The sequence below is a fragment of the Balaenoptera ricei genome, chromosome 17 (genome assembly GCF_028023285.1).
Source record: "Balaenoptera ricei isolate mBalRic1 chromosome 17, mBalRic1.hap2, whole genome shotgun sequence".
NCBI lineage: Eukaryota > Metazoa > Chordata > Mammalia > Artiodactyla > Balaenopteridae > Balaenoptera > Balaenoptera ricei.
Genome location: NC_082655.1, coordinates 23195244 through 23215443, shown reverse-complemented (window position 1 = coordinate 23215443; position 20200 = coordinate 23195244). Strand labels below are relative to the sequence as shown.

Here is a 20200-nt window from a genome sequence, read left to right as displayed (position 1 = left end):
TCTGTATTTTTAGCCTATAGCAATCACAAACTCAATGTTAATTGAGAAAGTATTCTTTCCCTTGTCTTTTTAACACGTTATTAAGAAATAATAAAGACTATTCTATGTGGCATTCTGATAATCCTATGAAAGAAAAAATACTTTCTAATGGAATCAATGTAAATATTTCAGCAACAAATAAAACTAAAGATCATTAAATTCCATATTTTAAAGAGAAAAATCAAGTTCTCTCTTATATTCCCTCAAAGCCCACACTATTACCCACCACATCCAACACACATCCAAGGAAGGCAAAAACTGGGTTGAGAAATTGTGAAGGGTGGTAAAAACATCATCCAGGGAGGCAAAAGGAAAACAAGGAAAGAGAGAGTTCTCCCCTAAAAAAGATAAGCCTATCTGAGTTGACTGCTTTCCCTTAAGAAACATGACTCAAATCTGCATAAGAACATAGGTCGTACTTGGAAATAAATTCCTCTAGAAAATAAACTGTGCTGTACACATAATATAAGGGAAGCATATCATACCATTATCTGGCTATTGGATATCTGTCATATTTCATATACATAAGAAATAGCTCTTAAAGATTATCATTTGCTTTTTCCTCGATTATCTGCATTCATCATTAAATAAGTCAATTTAGTTTAACAGCTCTCCTTAATTACGTATTTCTAGGATATTATTCTCTAAGCATTATTTATGAGTGAATTTATTTTGTATCTTAAAAATGACCCACTTCGATGACAGTGACTTGGACATGGGACACCATTTATTATCAGTCGTATTTTCTCATTTAAATATTATACAGTGTATTCTGCCTTTTAGAAATATATCTGTATATCCTTAGTTTTTTCTGATTAATCATGATGTTACAGATAGGTAAATTTCCAGGGCATGAAATGGTTCATCGCTTTCATAATTAATATGCCCAAATTAAATCTTAGAAATTGAGAAACTCTTTTTAAAAAGGCAAGTTAACATGTAAAATTACGTGCGAGAGCTATTTGATCATCCTAACATGAGAGATGATACCACTCAACTGATCACATCACAAATGTCCTGTACTTACAAAAACAAAACGAAAGTAAGATTCCTTTGCCTTACTCCTAATCACTGATAACAACATAAAAAATATGCCGTAAGATAAAGTGTTGTGGATTTTTTCCAAAATGACGTCATAACCCCGATTCTGTTTTACTTGTAAATTATAGTTAATTATAAACATCTATAAATGAGAATGTTACTTCGCCAAAATGAAGGAAATAGGTTCTTGGAGCCTCACTGAAACTATCTGCATCTCCTTGAACTAGTAGCCAACCACACGCGGCAGTAGCCTACCTGCCAAGCTTCCTTGAGTTTATTGGTAGACCATCTTAGTAATCAATGTCCTTGTCTATAAACACTTAATGAAAGTTCACTAACAGAGTCAAAGGGAAGGGAGAGTAAAAGAATATGACAAAGGAAACAATATTCACTTTTTTGGTGGGAGCAAATACCAAAACACAAAAATCCAAGGTAAACATTTTTCCTGGATTTTAGGTAATCAACACTTCTGTTAAACCCACCCATCAGACTGGACTTTGCCAGAAAAATACTAGATTCACATCGAGGCTGTGCAGCTCATGGCTGACACACTTTTGAATCATTCTGCATCTGTGCTCCTGAAACTTGGGCCACCTTCTGTATACTCTTCACTTCCAACATCTCAGAACACTCAACAATAGGGTCCTTCTTGGGCCCTGTTATCTTCTGACTCATGCCGTCCGTGAAAAAAAGGAAGCCAAGCAAAAGATAGTTATACAGGAAATAATTAACAGATACCGTGCTGAAGGATACCATTTCACAGGGACTACAAACTTACAGCCCAATTCACTAAAAGATACATCTGCTTCCCCTGCCTTAGAAACCTGGGCCAGCAGAACTATGCCAGACTTCACAAAAAGCCTAGGTTACAAAAAAAGAAAAAAAAATGTGCTTTTAAAAAATACTTTAGCCAGGGGAGTTGACTTAAAAGAAAGAAATCAGAATAATAGAAAATCCCATTAGTCAAACATATATGTATCAAATTGATTTTAGTAGTGATCTATTGTCAAATATGGTATACCAATATAAAAGATGAATAACCAACAAAGGAAAAAAAAGCTACTTAGATTTTATTTAATAAAAACAATTAAAATGGTCATGTTCACTATTAAACATAACTAAGAAGATGAATAATTGTTATTTTTAAAATAAATCTATTATATATTTGAATTTAAACCATATCCTTTTCTAATAGGTGACAATAGAAATGCATCTATCTAGGGCAGAAGCACAGAGATATACAAGGATTGTTAATCTCTGGATACAGTAAATGGTTTTTAACATTTTATTCTTAGGCAAAATAAATATCAGCGGCTACTTAAAGAGAAACTTTACCAACATGGCCTAAAAACTACTATTTCATAGCTAATGATTAGGGAGGTGTATACTTCCTATTTTTCCTGGTATAGACCTTTCTCTTTGGTATTCAATATATGCAAATATAAAAAAATTCAAATGGGGTCAGGAAAATGGTTATGTATGTAAACACTATGTTTAGACAACAGTACCTAGATGATAGCTGCTTTTATTTTCATTAAACATGAAGCAAAACAATAAATATCAGACTTTTCACTTGAGATCATCTTTAGTTAAAAAAAAGTTCCTGCGGTCTTCTGTCAATGGTTGTAAAGGCATTCAACACTGTCGCTTGTTTAAACGTCTCTTTGACTGCCAATGGACTGTCCCCAAAAGAACATTTTTGCATCTCAATGGGCTGTCCGGTATCAACAATCTTTAAACTATAAATTTAACGCTGCTGAAGAAAGGGGGAAATAACATCTGCTTTGTACTGTCTTGGTATCACATTTACAAAACGAACAAATAATCATACTACTTTGCACTTATCTAGAACCCTGCATCTGACGATCTCAAATGGCCTGACAAACATTAATTAACTAAGCTGCGCAGCACTCCTGAGAGGATGGCTGGCATCATGATCCTCTCTAGCAGACAAATGAACGGGATCCTGGGAGGCCCTTTCTCTGAGCCAATGGCTCAACTCGGATCTCAACTCCAAGAACCTGAAACTCAACTCCACAGCCCATGGCTAGGCATCTCTGCCCAAACCAAGCAGTGCAAACTGTACATGTTAAAACGGACAAATCCGTAAATAAATTTACACTGCAAACCGAAATCATTCACAAAGAGATTTATTTTTCCCCTAGGTGCATGTGGAAAGTGGACTGATAACTAGGGCATCTGAACTGGTGGAAGAATTAGAGCCTATGAGTTATCTGACTGTGACGTTCTGTCCTGACATGACATGCAGAAGTGTATTACATAAGTATAGATTTGCCAACTAAACAATTATACTTCTGCGTTTCACTGAAAACTGAAAAAAATGCATTTGATACTGGCAAAATCTTTGTGAAATTTAATAACAGGTGTTTGCTTCCTTTTAATGGGGTTATCAGTTAAAAGACAAAGCTTTCTGTGTTATAAAATCCAATCTAACACGTTAATTACAAGAATGAAACCTAGAATTTCTCAACCAGGAAATAATAAAACGAACACAGTTACATCTGCGTTAAGAAGCTACCAAATAATTAAATAAATAAATGCCTTTGTTAAAATAAAAATTATACAAGAAGCTGATCAGAAAAGAGCACCGACTATACTGAGTTCTGACTATACTACACTGTTTAGTTTAAAATGAGAAAGGAACATCTATTTGAATATAAAAAACCAATTAACTTTTGCTTTTAGCAAGACGGTACTAAAGACGTTAACCTCTTCATGGAGCCCAATTTAAATGCTGCGTTTTCAAAACATTTTCAGGAGCTTATTCATGTTTTGTAAGATCTATTCTAGAAGTTTTAAAAGAGGAACAATTAAACTCTACATATAAACTTGGACTATTTCTAGCAAAGCATCTAAAGGGGCTAATATTTCTTTCTACTCATAAAAAGAAAAAACATGATTTTATAGAAATACTGTTAGTGCACACAAAACCCTGATTTTCATAAAGCAATTTACAAGATGAAGCTTATGTTAATGTGCTCCCTGCCGTACTCAAAGCACAATCATCAACACAGGTCACATACACAATTTAGAATTTTTTATAACAAGATCAATTCCATTCTAGTAACAAGGAAAGTCTAAAGGCATTCACCAAATGAAAATACACATAAATGAGCTGCCACTGAATGTCAAACTAAAAGCCAAACACTGACCTAAGAAAAAAAAAAAAAAGAAAAAGAAAGAAGTGAAGAAAACTAATGAGTATTTTGAAACTTGAGCTCTTCTCTGTGATTCTTATATTTCCTTCCTCACTTTGAGTGCAGCAGAATTTCATAACTGCAACCAGTTAGAAACATGTAACAGAAAGACTAATATTCAGAAAGTGATATTTTAATGATGTGCTTTGTGACATGACCCTAACTCCATTCAGCATACTCTTTAAAATGTTTCCATTATTTAGCAACATAGTGTTAAACTATTTTAAATTAACATTTTCTGTTGGACACATTTTCCACACTTAATTCTCGAAATCACTCTGCCCAGTAGTCAAAGATGATAGTCAAGTTTTTACTTTTAGTATCAGAAACTACATGTATAAATGTATTTATATTTGTCCTATTAATGCTTTACTGGATGCTCTAATTAAAAAATCGCTTTTAAAACCTATTTTCCATTTCTTAAATTGCTTACTATTTCAAAACAAACATACCAAACAGCAAGTTAATTTCACATTTCATTCTACTATTTAAAATCAAACATGAATATTACATTCTGTAGATATATACTTACACAGACCCCTGTTTTTTCATTTAAAACATGGAAATTGTATGTGCATATTTCACTTGTGTACTTATAAATTTTTACAGGACACCTTTGTTACTAACTAGACCTCTAAAATTACAAAATTAAAGTACTTTGGTTTTGCCTTAGTAAATATGATGGCAATATTCTTTTGGGTTTCCCCTGACTGATGGCAGAGGAAGGAATGAGAAGTATATGTTTGCCATGATAACTTAGCAATACCAATTTCTACCACCAAAGTAGATTTCTTGTCAAATTCACAATCAGAATTCACCAAAATAGAATTCTTGTCACATTCACAATCAGAATGGGCTCTCAATTATCTTAAAAAGCTGATCAGCAAGATATGTGTAAATTAAAACTTTTAAATTCAGTTAATATACTAAATATTGGGTTAGCCAAAAAGTTCATTAGATTTTAAGTAAAAATAAAAGCCACATTTTTCATTTCACCAAGAACTTTACTGAACAGCATATTCACTAACCAAATGAACATTTTGGCCGACCCAATATTTCACAATAAATCAAATCAGCTACACCTCCTTAACGCAAATGTCCAATAAAATGGGTGATTTCCAAAAGCACTATTCAAATGCAATGAAAATATAAATTTTAAAGATCAAATTTTACTAAAATCACAGAAGAAAGATCCAGGCCACTTTAAAATATGCCATATATATATATATATATATATATATATATATATATATATACTTTTTTGTCAGCTCTCAAAATTTAGTAGACGATGGCCTTTAAGTATCACAAATCCTACAGTTAGGAATCTGATATTCACTGTAGAACGCAGTTAAGTAGCCTCTTGCTGAAGATTTCCTACTTCAGCAGCTAATGTGGAGGAACTGAAAAGACAGTTAAAATGATGTAACAGAAAGTTGAAGTCAGGGAATTAAGGAAGTGGAGGAATTGAGAAAAACAATTTTTTTAGAAAAGTATTATCATCCTCAGGCTGCTTAAAGAATAGAACTATCCTGCTCAGGTTTTAGATTGCACTGCTTCATAAATTACTGCTCGTTCCAAGTTCTTAGTGTTTACAAACAGTGGCAGAAAAGGTAACATTCCAGAAACAGTCTAAAAGAGTCACACAATTTGGTATCAGATGAAGATGTCATGGATGAAAACAGTTTTAAATGGAAAAAAAGAAAAAAGAGTGGGGAGTTCTAGTGATAGAGATGTAAGGAAATCAATTCCACCACGCTCTCAAGATGCAACACGAAATTTAAAAATCCTAGGACACGTCTTTCCTGACTTATAACCAGAAACCATAAGAGCCACTTGAGATCAGAAGAGTCCTCATATATTAAGAAAATGATGAGCATTTACAATGATAAAGATGCATAATATATGAAAGAAGCTCCCTAAATTGAACACTCACTTGAAAAGCACGGGAACTATTTCTCTTCTTTCCAAAGTTATTTATGATAAGCTTGCTCCTTCCGGGCAGGAAGGATTCTTTGTTTCTCAGTGTACAAGGAGGCATCTCCTCTTCTGCATTCAAGCCCTTCTCTTAGCTCCAGGGCATGACTGCGGATGGGAAAGGTAACAACTTTTATAATTAACTGTGCTCCTCCAAGGGGCGTTTCTCAACTCCACTAGGGAAAGCCAGAGAAGCACAGATAAGCTTCGGAGAATCTACACGAAATGAGAGCAGAGTAGCCAAGCTGACATTGGCAAGAGTAATTTTTCTCCCCAGAATACATCCAGAGAGAACTCGGTGGTCTCCTACCTCCAGGTCAAAGCACTGGGCTGGCTGAACTGTATTTCCTAACCAGCTCTTTTGTAAAGGTTAGCTGGTTTCTGATCCTACCTTCCATGAAGGAACAAAGCTTTGAAATCATCCGGAAAGCTCAAAACTTCTCAAAGTCAAGGTGAGATGTTGAAGTGGTAGTGCCTTAGGCAAAAAGCAAGCATCACTCAACTGGGAGCTCCTGAATTTTCAAAATCTAAAATATTTCTCAACAATTCACAGTCTACACAGCATGAAGAGAGTGAGCAAGGATCTTATCTTACAGAGCTTTTGTTTAGTTTCTTTTTCACCCAGGACTGTGTCTTTCTCCCTACAAGAGCCCGATAATGTAAAATTCATGGTTCTCTTCTTTGGATGCTCTTCACGCCATTCACACTTAAGTCTATCTCATTTTCTCCCCCCTCTTGGCAACAAAACAACAAGCATTGTCATTTGTACATAATTACGCTGTGAGTTTTAAAAACACTACATTTCTGTATTAACGTCTCACTGAGGGCTTTGCATTCTTAGCGATTTAAATCTCTGCTAATTTCCTTATTAACCATAGACGGTGCCACACCACCTTAAAATTTACAAGTCATTTCATTATTTTAATGTAACAAATGTGCATCCTTCTGGGATTCTGAGCCTCCCTTCTCCAAAAGTGGCCTCATCGTTTTGCATAATCACCAGGAATGATTAACAAACATTCAATCGGAGCTGAGAGTAGTGACAAACAAGTGACTTCTACCCACTCGATCGAGTATGTGTAGAGTACACACAAACGCACGTGAGCTGCTTTCTACCACTTTGGCCTTATTAAGTATACATCCCCAGACTGATACACATCATTTAGTTGCACTTGGTAAGTCATGATACTAACTCTAGAGAATGTACGTTCTCCCCATTTTCCCTTCAAGATATAGGAATTATTTTAAAAAAATAAAACCTTCCTACCCGTAACAGGGACTGGGATTCATCCTTGGACTTGTTTTCTCCGGATGCAGGATACTGCTGGGTGAGGGCGCCAGCCTTCTCTCCGCCTGCAGGCACCCCCTGCAGGAAGCCCTTGGTCTCCACAGCCAAGCCATAAATAGGGCGCGCCAGGTGGGCAGCCTCTACGTTGGGGCTATCCCTTAAAGTCTTTGTCTGCTCTTGGGGGCCGGACACAGGGGTCAGAAGCCCCAGGCTTGCTTGGGTATAGGATGGACTGCCCCGTAGGATGTCCGCCCCCCCTCTCCAAGTCACGTTGCGAAGGTCATCACTTGAACTCTCAGCCCAAGCTTTTTCTTTCAGCCCGTCCTTCTCTTCTAGCTTCTCCCTCTTCACCACACTCTCGGCAACCGGCTCTCCCATTTTAGAGTCTGGATTGAGCAGACTGTAGACCTTGAGGTCAATCTTGGGCTCCTCCTTGATGGTGGATACGGCATGCCCGTCCTCTTCGCCGTTGGCTGTAGTGCTGTCCTGTTCCTGGCAGTGAACAGTGTTGAAGTGCTCCAGTAGTGACTGAGTCTCGGCAGCTGTAAAACTGCATTGACGGCATTTGTAGCAGCTGTGTGCTCTCCTGCAGAAGAAGAAAACCATTACTCGAAATCTAGCATTCAGAAGGGCTTTAAAAAATAGTCTTCAAGCACCTGAATTTTATCTCCTGTAATGTAATAGGTAGAATGAAATAACAATAGTCTCAATACCTAGAAACTGGCATGTAATTAACTGGCATCTTCAGTTCTAGGTAAGGAATGCAATATTCCCGTTTGTTATATTAGCAATAACAGGTACCTGCACACACAGACACACCTATGCGTACACACTCCAGACAAGTCACATTTAAAACTGGTTGATTTGCTTTATTATTGAAGGACCTGCTCTGTTCATTTTACTGTGACCGGATAATCATCAATTCTATATTATTTAATAGATATTCATAAATGTTTACACTTGATTTCATCAATGGACTTTTCTCTTTCCGCTTATTTAAACTAAACTGGGATATTTTTCACTATAAATATATATACATTGCTAGTGCTGAAGTGCTCTATACAGCTTTTACATATATTAAAATAAATTCTACTGAACTGATTACAATGTTCTTTTCTATCATAAAATCTAAATCCATTTAATCAATGAAATGTGGTTGACTGAGCTACATAATCTAGTAAATAAGATATACCAGAGGCTCAAGATTTTTAAGACAAATTTTTTCTATCTGTAAGGACTTATGAACATTCAACAAATGGAGTGTCTGTTGGGTACCAAGCAGCATGATAGGCGCTGTACAGATATATTCATTAAAAGAGTGTGTGTGAATGTATGTTTATGTGTGTGTTTTCTTTTTATAAGGCACAAAACAAGGAGACCTTATTGTTGGATTTCATAGCATCTCCTGCTGTTAAAGACAGAACGGTAACTGTTAAATTAAGAAAAATGTTTGATTAACAAAGAAGAACCGAAGCACTGTATCCTAAAAGGCATACCGGAAAGGTACACAAATAACTGGGAATAAGGCATACAGTCTTTAACTGTAAAAACCTTGTATGGCTCTCTAATTAAATAACCACGTGAAACACTTGCTACTCCACGATATAATGTGTTAGGAGTTACAACTTAAAATAACAAAATAAGTTTTGAGAGCTGTTACTTAAAGCTACTGCGAAGTGGGTACCCCTATATGTAATCTGTAGATAATCATCACAATATTACTTTGCCAGGCACTGGGTACACATTGGTGAATACAAGGCACGTAGCCCTTGTCCACCTGGTGTTCAGAGTCTAGTCAGGAATGACAAGCTTCACATTAGTCTCTAAATAAACATGTAAGGGCAAAGAGTAATATGTGCTAAGAATGAAAAGGATGGGATGGTAAGGGGGTGGAAGGGCTGCTTAAGGTCCTCAGGAAGGCCTTTCTGAGGGCGATTTATCAAAGCCAAGGATGGAAAGGAGCTATCCTTGCTGGAGGAGGAGGAAGGGGAAAGGGCAGTACATTCCAGCAAGCCTGAGATACTGAAAGAGGCCACTGATGCTTGAGAGGAATAAATAAGAGGAAGCACCATAATCAACAAGCATCATAATCAACAAGCATAATAATCAACAAGCATAATAATCAACAAGCCGGAGGGTCATCTAGAGCTTTGTGGACCACGGCAAGGAGGTAGGTATCTTCAAAGGGAAAGGGAAGCAACTGCAAGCTTATAGGCAGAGGAGTAGCATAGTTAAATGTGTGCTTTAATCACTTTGGGAGTGTAAAAGTTTCTCTATTGGGTGACTTCATTCCGAGACCTGTCTGATGGCTGAAAATCCAAAAGAACGTTCCTATTTTATGGAAGCAAAATTCAAAGGTATTAAGACATGTAACAAAATCTCAGCCAACATTTGTAGAGAGTACTTAATTTGGTACATGATTATCTTCTTGTGATTAAGAGCTTACATTTGGTTGAATAAATATGGATATTTAACTTCTACTTTTTACAGGAGGTTGTTTTCAATCTTTTGTCCTATTTTTCTTCATGAAGTAGGAAAGATAAAAGGAAATACAATAAATGAAAAATAATTTGATGATGAATTGATCATAAAAGTATTAAAATGAATTTTTCTCAAGTGAAAGAAACCTAACTCTTAAGGAGAGAATATACAGGATGACGAGTAAGAATCTTGCCACCAAAGTCGAGGCCAGAAAACCCAAAATGGAATTAAGATCACAGAGGACAATAGGCAAGACTCAAAATATAGAACCTAGAACCTCTGGGAACCTCATTCAGAGAACCTTCCTACCATAACTATATTTGAATCTGAAACAATGGAAGATAAACTCCTAAACTCAAAAATTGTACCCCCAAATTATTAGCTTAGCTTTTATGAAGCTCGATCAGACAGATGAAAATGGGTTTATCAGAATGGTCAAAGCTCAAAACATACTCAGGAAATACCCTACTGAAGATATACCACATAATCTATTCAGTCATAAAAGTTAAACATAAACAAACAAACAACCTTCAGGAAGCACATTCACAAGCTCTGATTGACCTTCACCCCAAGACAGTTCTAATGAGCTCACTACCCACTGTGGCAGAGAGTTTATGGTTTCCCTGACTTGGTGGAGTCTCTGCTTGAAAACTGTGATGGGATCCCTGCCCATAAATTAAGACTATAAATGGCCACTGCTACTTCTACCAAAGTACAAAAAAATTCCAAAGAACAAATATTCCCAAGAATTACAGTGACATTATTTCAAGAAATAAAGACAATTAATTCTAGAGCAACGAGGAAAAAGTTTCAACACACAAGAGAAGAAGTGCGAGACACTAGAGTACCATGTGACAAATTATTTTAAAACAGCAGATTCATAGTTCTATTGGAGAAGCAATTTAGTTCACTTAAAAGTAAGACTCTAGAACCAGAATGCCTAAGTTTCAAGCTTGGCTCTGTATTTTACTATATATGTGACTTCGGATAATTTACTGAACCTGCCTCAATTTCCTCACCTGCAAAATGAAAACAATAGTGCCTCTAGTATGAGTTAACCAGTATAAATCCTAAAATTAAATAAAGCCCCCCTTCTGTGTGAATCTGCATTCTGCACTCTAGTCAAAGGAGCTAAAACTTACCAACTGGCATTTTGGTATCATTCTTTTCCACTCCCCCAGGTACCTTAACCATGACAGACATCTTTCTTAAAACCATGTTTATTTCCTAGAAGATCCTTTGTTTTAAGACATTACCAGGTGGAATATATTTTTTGCCTTTTCTGCTTCATCTAGTGGTGTTCAATGGCCTGAAAGATGGAGCAGTTTAGCAGTTAACTTAATTGTCAAGCCTTACTCTTTTTTCAATAATAGTAGTCAGACCCATAATCTTAAAATTCTGAATAACAAAGACAGAAAGGGCATTACCTGTGTTTTCTTGAAGTCTTCAGAGGTAGGGATGCTTTGTAAGTGTATTCAGGAGGGTGGTTTAGAACCATAATATATCTAGTAATATATCTCAGTAATTAAGATTATGTGCCTTCAATATCTACTTACTCTGCAATCTAGAAATGTCCTTGAGCCAACCTATTCCTTCACCAAAAAAAGATGAATACATCCAACCTTTAACTGGTATTTGACTGACATGTCCTCCTAAATATACAAGGAGTTCTGGGTGTGTCCTGTGTAGGCAATGAATTCATCACAACGTATCACTCTGAAACAAGGTGTCTGGGGGCTTCTAGGTTTTCTAGTTTCAAGTTCCTGTCCCAACGGACAACTCCCTGACTCCTTGCAGGTCTCGGCAAGAGCTGTTCTGATCTGCCCACAGAGGAGCTCTTATTCTGACTGATCAAGGCAAAACCTTCCGTGATACAGGTGCTGGAGGACTGTCCGAATGCAGAGGACGGTGAGGCTGGGTGTAAAGCAGAAAGGAGACAGAAACTGCAGAGATAAGTTTTCAGTGAGAACTGGGTTTTACATTGAAAAGAAAAACACATACTAACAGGAAGGATATTAAAACGAGGTGGCAATAACAAGCTCAATGCACACACCTTTTCTTCTGAAGACTTCAAAGCACTCACACATATGTGATCTCACATTCCACTGAGGTATAAAGCCCATTTTATAGATAAGTAAAATGAAGACAGTGCCGTGTCCATTTAGTCAACATCAAGTCAAGAATAAAGGGCTTCTACCTTCCAGACTGATGTTCTATTTTTCTATCCTCTGTTGCCTGAATTTTTAACTTTATACAAAAATAAATAAAATTACTGACAATACTGACCATGAAAAATGAGGGCTAAAAATTGAAAACATGAGGAGAAGGGAAAGGTCTTCTAACTGGCAGAAGTGAGACTGACTACAGCAATGGTCTGCAAAACGGGCTGCAAGCAGCGCTGCAACTGAAGGAGTTTCTTAGCAATACAGATTCCAGGGCCTCTCAGTTGCCCTGTTGAAGATCTGAATCTCCTGGACATAACTTGAGAATCTGAATTTTTAGTAAGGTCTTCAGGGGACACCCATGCAGGGACCAGTCACAAACTGCATTAGTAGATATATCCTGGTTCAAAACAACTGAATGAACACACTCAAAGACATCCTCTACCACCTGTGACTCTAATAAAACACAGGTAATGCCCTTACTATCTTTGTTATTCAGAATCATAAGATTCTGAGTGTGACTCCTATTAATGAAAAGAGCGTAAAGCTTGACAATTAAGCAGTAAACTGCTAAACTGCTCCATCTTTCAGGCCATTGAACACCCTGAGGTGAAGCAGGAAAGGCAATTTGCTGCATAATACTCTAGAGAACTGAAGGACTTCTTTCTCCATATAATAGTCATCAAATAAATGATAGGAAATATATTAAAAAGACAACATCACTGTACTTTCAAAAGCTGGGAGCAACATGGAACTTTTCAATCACCTATGCTAACATCTAGAGCGGTGCTTCTTAAACCCTAACATGCAGAAGAATCATCTGGGAATCTTGTTAAAATTCAGATTCTGATTCTGGACATCTGGGGTGGTACCCAATAGTCTCTATTTCTTACAAAATCTCAGATGATTCTGATGCTGTTGGTTCCCAGACCACACCTTAAATAGCAAAAGTCATGAAGCCACCATAGTCAGAAATACGTCAAGATGAGTATTAGATTGGAATGAACTCTCAGTATGTATACTCAGTACTTGAAAGAACATTCCCAAATGAATTCTTTATGATGAGTAACATCGTCTTCCCTCTTAAAGCACATACTCCCACCTCCGAAAGTCAACCCTAACAGCTTTATAAGCTAAAACTATACACATGACATTGTCAAGCATAATCCCCAAATAGTCATTCATCTTCTTTATTTCACTGTTTGGGGATCATCTTTTAGTATTCTTTAGTTCTAGGCCATTTATATATATTACTCTACAACAATCACACATAGTACCTATTTCCATCCCTACTTCACACAATAAGAATGTGAAGCACAGACAAGTCAATTCATAAAATAATACGGAGCGCGTGATGCAGTATTTTAGCTCGTGTCCATAGTTATTCTTGCATGTATGCTGTTTGGTAGTTGATGCAACACTACTGGCTTGTTCAGGAATTAGTTCCTGAAAGATTTGGGTATATTTCTGACTTGTGTCACTCTCAACAATAACTGAAAAGCCCTTCAACTTAATGCCATGGCCCCCCAAAATAAAAAGATTATTTTAATGCCTAGTATAAGAAACATTACTGAAGAATTAAAGTTTAGTCATTGAGAAACTACATTAGTTTGGACTCTGCTCTAACCTACTGAATGCATTTCATTTTATCAACATTAATATGAAAACCTCAGAAGGTTCAGGGAGTTTTCTCTTCATTTTTCAAGACCCACCTTAACTACCTTCTCATCCGTAAAGACTTCCCAAATGACTCAAACCCAAGAGTAAACCTACCATCCTCTGAGCTACTCTGAAACTCTGTCATCCAGAGGAATTTTTTCACATTGCGTTTTATTAAAATGAATGGCCTTTGATTTAAGTGATGGCATAAAAAGATTTATTTCATCATTTAAAAAGCTCTCATTTACCAAATAATCATGTATGTCTTACTTTACAGTTATATTGTAATTGCCTTAAAATCAAGATCAAAGCCCACACATCTCTATATCCCTTCCAGCTCCACCCCGAACATCCAGACAGTAAATATCTACTTAATAACCAAAGGAATGAACCACCACAGCTCTGGTAATGCTAGACTTAATATGTAAAGTCATAAAGCAGCAGAGAAATATTAAGAAGTACATAGATATTTTGCAGATGGTATATTTTGAATGGTTCTCTGAATAAACTCTTCATTATTTAAAAACTCCTAGAACTTCTAGCTACATTAAGCCCAACTAATTTTAAAGACACTGCAAATATATTTGCATTAATTTAAATTCTATACTCTGCTGCCAACTGGATAGCAAACATTCTCTTCATGCTACCTGAGGAAAAAAGATGGCAGTCTGTAGATCTCCCTACCATTATCGGTGCCAGATAAAATACAGGATGCCCAGTTAAATGTGAATTTCAGATAATAAACAAATAATATTTTAATGTAAGTATGTCCCATACAATGTTTGGGACATACTTACATAAAATCTCAATTTTTCCAGTGCAAAACTTTAGACAATGAACACAATCAACTTTGATAAAAGAGATAATCATCTTTTGCCTCCAGAGAAAACTACATCAAGCTGCATAAAAAAACCAAATTGTACTTAATTCAAGTGACTTAAAATTTCTTTGAGAAAAGATGTTTTATTCCTTATCCTACTTGACAGAATTTTCATGTGCTATAAAAAAGCATTTATTTCAGATCCATTCATATTTCAATACCTTTTATCCTAGCAGTAGCATTTTATTCATTAGTAGAGATTAAAAATTATTTTCATAATTCATAAAGAACTGAGGTTTTCTAGATTCTAGAAAAAAATCAGCTAAAAGGTGCTAGTCTTTTGCTCTACTCTGATAATATTTCGATTTTCATAACAAACAGCTCACAGTATTTGTGGAGTCAGCTCTAAACAACGCTTTGTTTTTTTCCTTTTAATGTTAACTTCCAGAGATTTATGCCATGACTTAAAAAGCTCTCCTTCACCGAATAACTGTATTTCACTTCCAATAGTTTTAACCATGGTTTTTCTTCTTCAATGACTAAATGGACATCAAAGTAAATGAATAAATTATAAATACTAATCAATTAAGACTTCAAAGGTATTTTTTGGTAATTATGGAAACAAATACCTACAGATAAATTGTCACAAAGAAAGAGTAAATGAAGTGATTTAATTTAAATATAGTTCAGTACATGTGACAACTAATTAGTCATTTTTTGTGTCATAAGAGTCTACAGGTGTGGCACTGGAGGTCACTGGCACTGTTGAATGTTGGAATGAAAAGCATCTGAAGAAAGTATTTGAGGGACAAAAACAGAAAAGGAATTACAGATGTATAGGTGGGTAACCGATAATCAACTTTTAAAAGTTGAAAATTTAATATTCAGCCTTAGTCAAGTGCAAAGGAGTAGTCTACAAAATATAATCTAAGGAAAATTGAAATTCTGAATGAATAAGATTCTATTCAATCCACTCATCTTGTATTTTTATACTGAAATAATATGATGAGTATTTACTCATTTGGAGTGCCTGGGTTTTTTTAGAAGGGTACGGGGTGATTTCACCTTCACGTGGTAGAAGAAAACACAACTAATGTCATAGCTGAAAAATCTCACTTTATGATTCACTTTCAAAAAGAAGATATCCCTACCAAACATTCAAAACAGAAAAATAAATCTTCCCATGAAGTAGACAGTAAACAAGAAAAGGGAAATAAATTATATAATATGAAATGTAAATCATGGCTAAAATTTATCTTATTCTAAGACTTGATAACTGTTCCTATATAAAGTCTTCAGGACCATTAAATCTGAAATTTCTAATAAATAATGTATCCAAATAAAGGTAGTGCAATTGTGGGTTATTTTCTTGATGGACTATAATACCTTGGGTAACTTTCTCTCTCACAATGGGAATTTTCAACTTGAACCATGATGTCCATTTCAAGGTTTTACAGGCAACTGATTTATTAGGTATTGTTTAAAAGAACATGACACATAAAATACACAAATCTAGATGTAACCATCTTGGTACTCACCCTTTTAGAAACTCTGTACTAATGCACTGTGTACTTAGCTTTTTCAGATGTGCTGATAATTAAGTGCTTATCATAAAATCTATTCTTCAGAACTAGCAGAGCACACAGTTCATGTTCCTTCCCAGAGCTCTTTTAAGGTAGAAATTGTGCAGTAGCTACATTAATTTAATCAGCTGCTGCATCCAATGTTATTTGCTTTAGCCTGAGATATATATTTTATGTATAAAATATTCAATCACTGTTTAAAAAATTTTAATGCATTCATAAATCTCTAACAGACATATGCTTCTCATCACATACACTACCAAAAAATATATACATTTTCCCACATTCTAGTCAATTAGGTAGATAATGACTATATCATTGATTTTCAAGTAGTTTTTTAATAATAAGGGAAGTTGACTATTTATTCAAATATTTATTGGATATGTGTATTGATGAGAATTTATGCCTCATTTTTATTTTAAAATTTTATCATGTAATATTAATCACACACGTGTACACACACATATATACACATTCATATCTAGGTTTAGCAAAAAATGAAAATGAACATAATCATAGGATCATAAAATATGATTGATATATGTATATATATTCTTTATCTATAGAGAGATACAGAGTGACAAAGAGTCTATGTACACATATATATATACAGAAAAAGAAAGAATGATATATTTATGGAGGGAAAATAATGTCTATGGTACAGTTCAATATATGTATATGAATGTAACAAATACACATGGTGTATACATATATAAATATATATGAATATATGTATACAGTTTTGTTTTGCTAGTTTTTATGAACTTCTTTTATGAACTTCTATGAAGTGGTATGAAGCTACAAATAGTTGTCTTTGATTTGTTTTTATTCGGTCAAAATTATACTTATAAGACATCCATGTTGTATTCAACTGTCATTTATTCAAATTCACTATTGTATAATATTCCACTGTATGACAAACCTATAAGTTACTTAACTAACCTCTTATGTATAGTTGAGGTTTTTTTCTTATTTGTTTTGCTTTTTAATTTTTGTTTCGGTTGTTTTGCTCTTTAAAAAAATACTACTTTGAACATTTTTGCACACGTTTCCTAGTGCTCCCATACAAGAAGTTTTCTTCTGAGGAGTGAAATTACATGGTCTTTGGGAACACGGGCATCTGATATTGCCAGAATTTGCTAAATTCACTTTATAAAATCATAAGTACTGGCAATTTTTATCCATTTTTTTATCCATTATATATTTTTTGTCTTAACACCTATGTTTCCTGGAATAAATAAAATGACCTCATTTTTTTCTTTGGTTAATATTTGCCTTGTGTGATTTCATCTATCCTTACCTTTCTGCTATAGAGGTCTGATTTAATTACACTGAGTATAAGGGTATGTTCTATATGATACTGTTTTTTTGAAATCTGATTTCTTATTGGCTTAGTATGTGTCAAATTTTATAAGCATTTTATATCTGCTTGAAAAGCATGTGCATTCTCCAATTGTTGGGTGTAGAATTTATGTATTTTAATTGAATCAAGTTAAAAAAAAAAAACAGGGAGTTCCCTGGTGACCTAGAGGTTAGGATTCTGGGCTTTCACTGCCGTGGCCCAGGTTCAATCCCTGGTCAGGGAACTGAGATCCCGCCAGCCACACGGCACTGCCAAGATAAATAAATAAATAAATACTTTTCTTAATTTGTTGCTCAAATATTTTATATTTTGGAAAAATTTTTTCTGTTCAACCTTTAATAAGGGAGGTTTCCTAAAATGTACAACTGTGATTGTGGTTTGTCATATTTTCCCTGTAGTTCTTGATCAATTTTTGCTTTACATATATATTTATTTATATTTATATTTTATATATTTGGAATTATTATATCTCCCTGATGAACTGAACCTCTTATCATTAGTAATGACTTTTCCCGCATATGCTTTTTGTCTTAGGGTCTAAATTGTATGAGATTAATAAAGCTACCTCAATTTTTCTTTGGTTTATATTTGCGCCTATAACTTAGTCTATTTTGCTCTTTCAAACTCTCCATAGCCTTATGCTTTGAGTGTGTAACCTATAAACAGCTTATAGTTAAATTTTTTTTTTAATATGTCTGATAATATCTTTTAAGTGGAAAGTTTAATCCCCACAGGTTCATTACGATTTTTGATATCTGGACTTTTTTTTTACCATCTTCCTTTAAAAATTCTATTTGTCTACTTTTTTCCCATGTATCCTCTAAAAAAGGATACATTAAAAAAAAGATTGAATTTTATGGGTGCTGTTTATTTTGTTGTCCATTTTTCTCCTCTAAAGCTTTGGAAGTTATGTACTCATTTCCTACTCTTTCATTAGTTATCCCTAAAGTTATCAAAATATGCATAACAAAGTCCTAACTCACTAACTCCAGACAATTCAAGCACTTTAGAACACCTTAATTCTGATCAATCTCCCTGCGAACTCACATAATAGTGTTGCCCAATAACTCAGTCTATCCCTTTTTAACTGCATAAATTAGGCATGCTATGGCTGTTGAGACTTACTCACAGTTCCCTGGTCTTTGTTTATGTGAAAATGTCTTTGCTCTTATTTTTGGAAGGTAGTTTTGACAGGTAGGGAATACTAGGTTGACTTTTTTTTTTTCCTTCAAAACTGAATAGTATTCCTCCATCTTCTGGTTTCCACTGTGGCTGATATAAAGTCTACTGTTAACCTAATAGTCTTTTCTGAATAGTTGAGCTGTTGTTTCTCTTTAGCTGCTCTAAGGAATCTCTCTGCCTTAGCATGTCAATTTTTACTACAAGATGTCTATGACTGAATTTATTTGTATACAGATGGCCCCCAACTTATGATGGTTCGACTTACAATCTTTAAACCTTAGGATGGTGCAAAAACCATATGCAGTCAGTAGAAACCGTACTTTGAATTTTGAATTTGGATCTTTTACTGGGCTAATAATATGCAGAATATGTGGTACGATACTCTCTCATGATGCTGGGTCGAAGCAGGGAACCCCAGCTCCCAGTCAGCCACATGATCAGGAGGGGAAAAAACCAGTACATTTACAACCATTCTGTACCCAGACAACCATTCTGGTTTTCACTTTCAGTACAGTATTCAATAAATTACATAAGATAGTCAACACTTTATTATAAAATAGGCTTTGTGTTAAAAGATTTTTCTCAACTATAGGGTACAAGTGTTCTGAGCACATTTAAGTTAGGCTAGGCTAAGCTATGATTTCAGTAGGTTAGTTGTATTAAATGCATTTTTGATTTACGTTATTTTCAACTTATACTGGGTTTATTGGGACATAAACCCATCATAAGTCGAGGAAGATCTACATATTCTGCTCAGCATAAGCTATCCTATTTTGTATCTGTGTGTTTATGTCTTTCATCAGTTTTAAGAACTCATCTGCCATAATCTTCTCAAATATTGATTGCTTATCTTCCATTCAATATTCTTTTCTTCTGGGACTCTAATTAGATGCATGTCAGAACAGCTTCTTGTATTTTCATATCTTAATATCCACTTTTGATATTTTCCATCCCCTTCCCCTCTCTTAAGTATTCTGGCTAATATCTTCAGATTTAACCTCTGATTAACTCATTTGCTAATATATTACTTAACTTATCCACATGTTTTAAATTTCAATAATTAGATTGTCCATTCAAAAATGCTATTGTTTCTTTTTTGAATATTCCTGGTTATTTATAGTCTCATGTAGCTTGATCAATTTATAAGTGTAATTTTCATTTCTTTAAACATTTATTAGTTATTATTTTCTAAATGAAAACTGCTGATCTGAAGTTCCTGGGTATCTAAAGCTATTATTTGCTTTTCCTACTGATTTCACATGTAGTGATTTACATCCACACTCATATGGTAAACTGTTGTAATGTGGAAGCTCATATAAGGTTTATCTTAAGCCATACGTAACATGGAGGTGAAAACTGGAATAATTTCCTGGAGATAAATCTGTGTTTA

At 34.9% G+C, this 20200-nt stretch overlaps 1 protein-coding gene across 4 annotated transcripts in view; it reads right to left on the bottom strand.

The window, feature by feature from the left end:
* Nucleotides 1-20200, bottom strand: part of TRPS1 (transcriptional repressor GATA binding 1) — a 251143-nt gene that overhangs the window by 166022 nt on the left and 64921 nt on the right. For all 4 annotated transcript variants that reach the window (XM_059902014.1, XM_059902017.1, XM_059902018.1 and 1 more), the window contains one exon: nt 7540-8146. In XM_059902014.1, coding sequence (XP_059757997.1) covers nt 7540-8146 — 607 coding nt within the window. The remainder of the gene's footprint in view (nt 1-7539; nt 8147-20200) is intronic.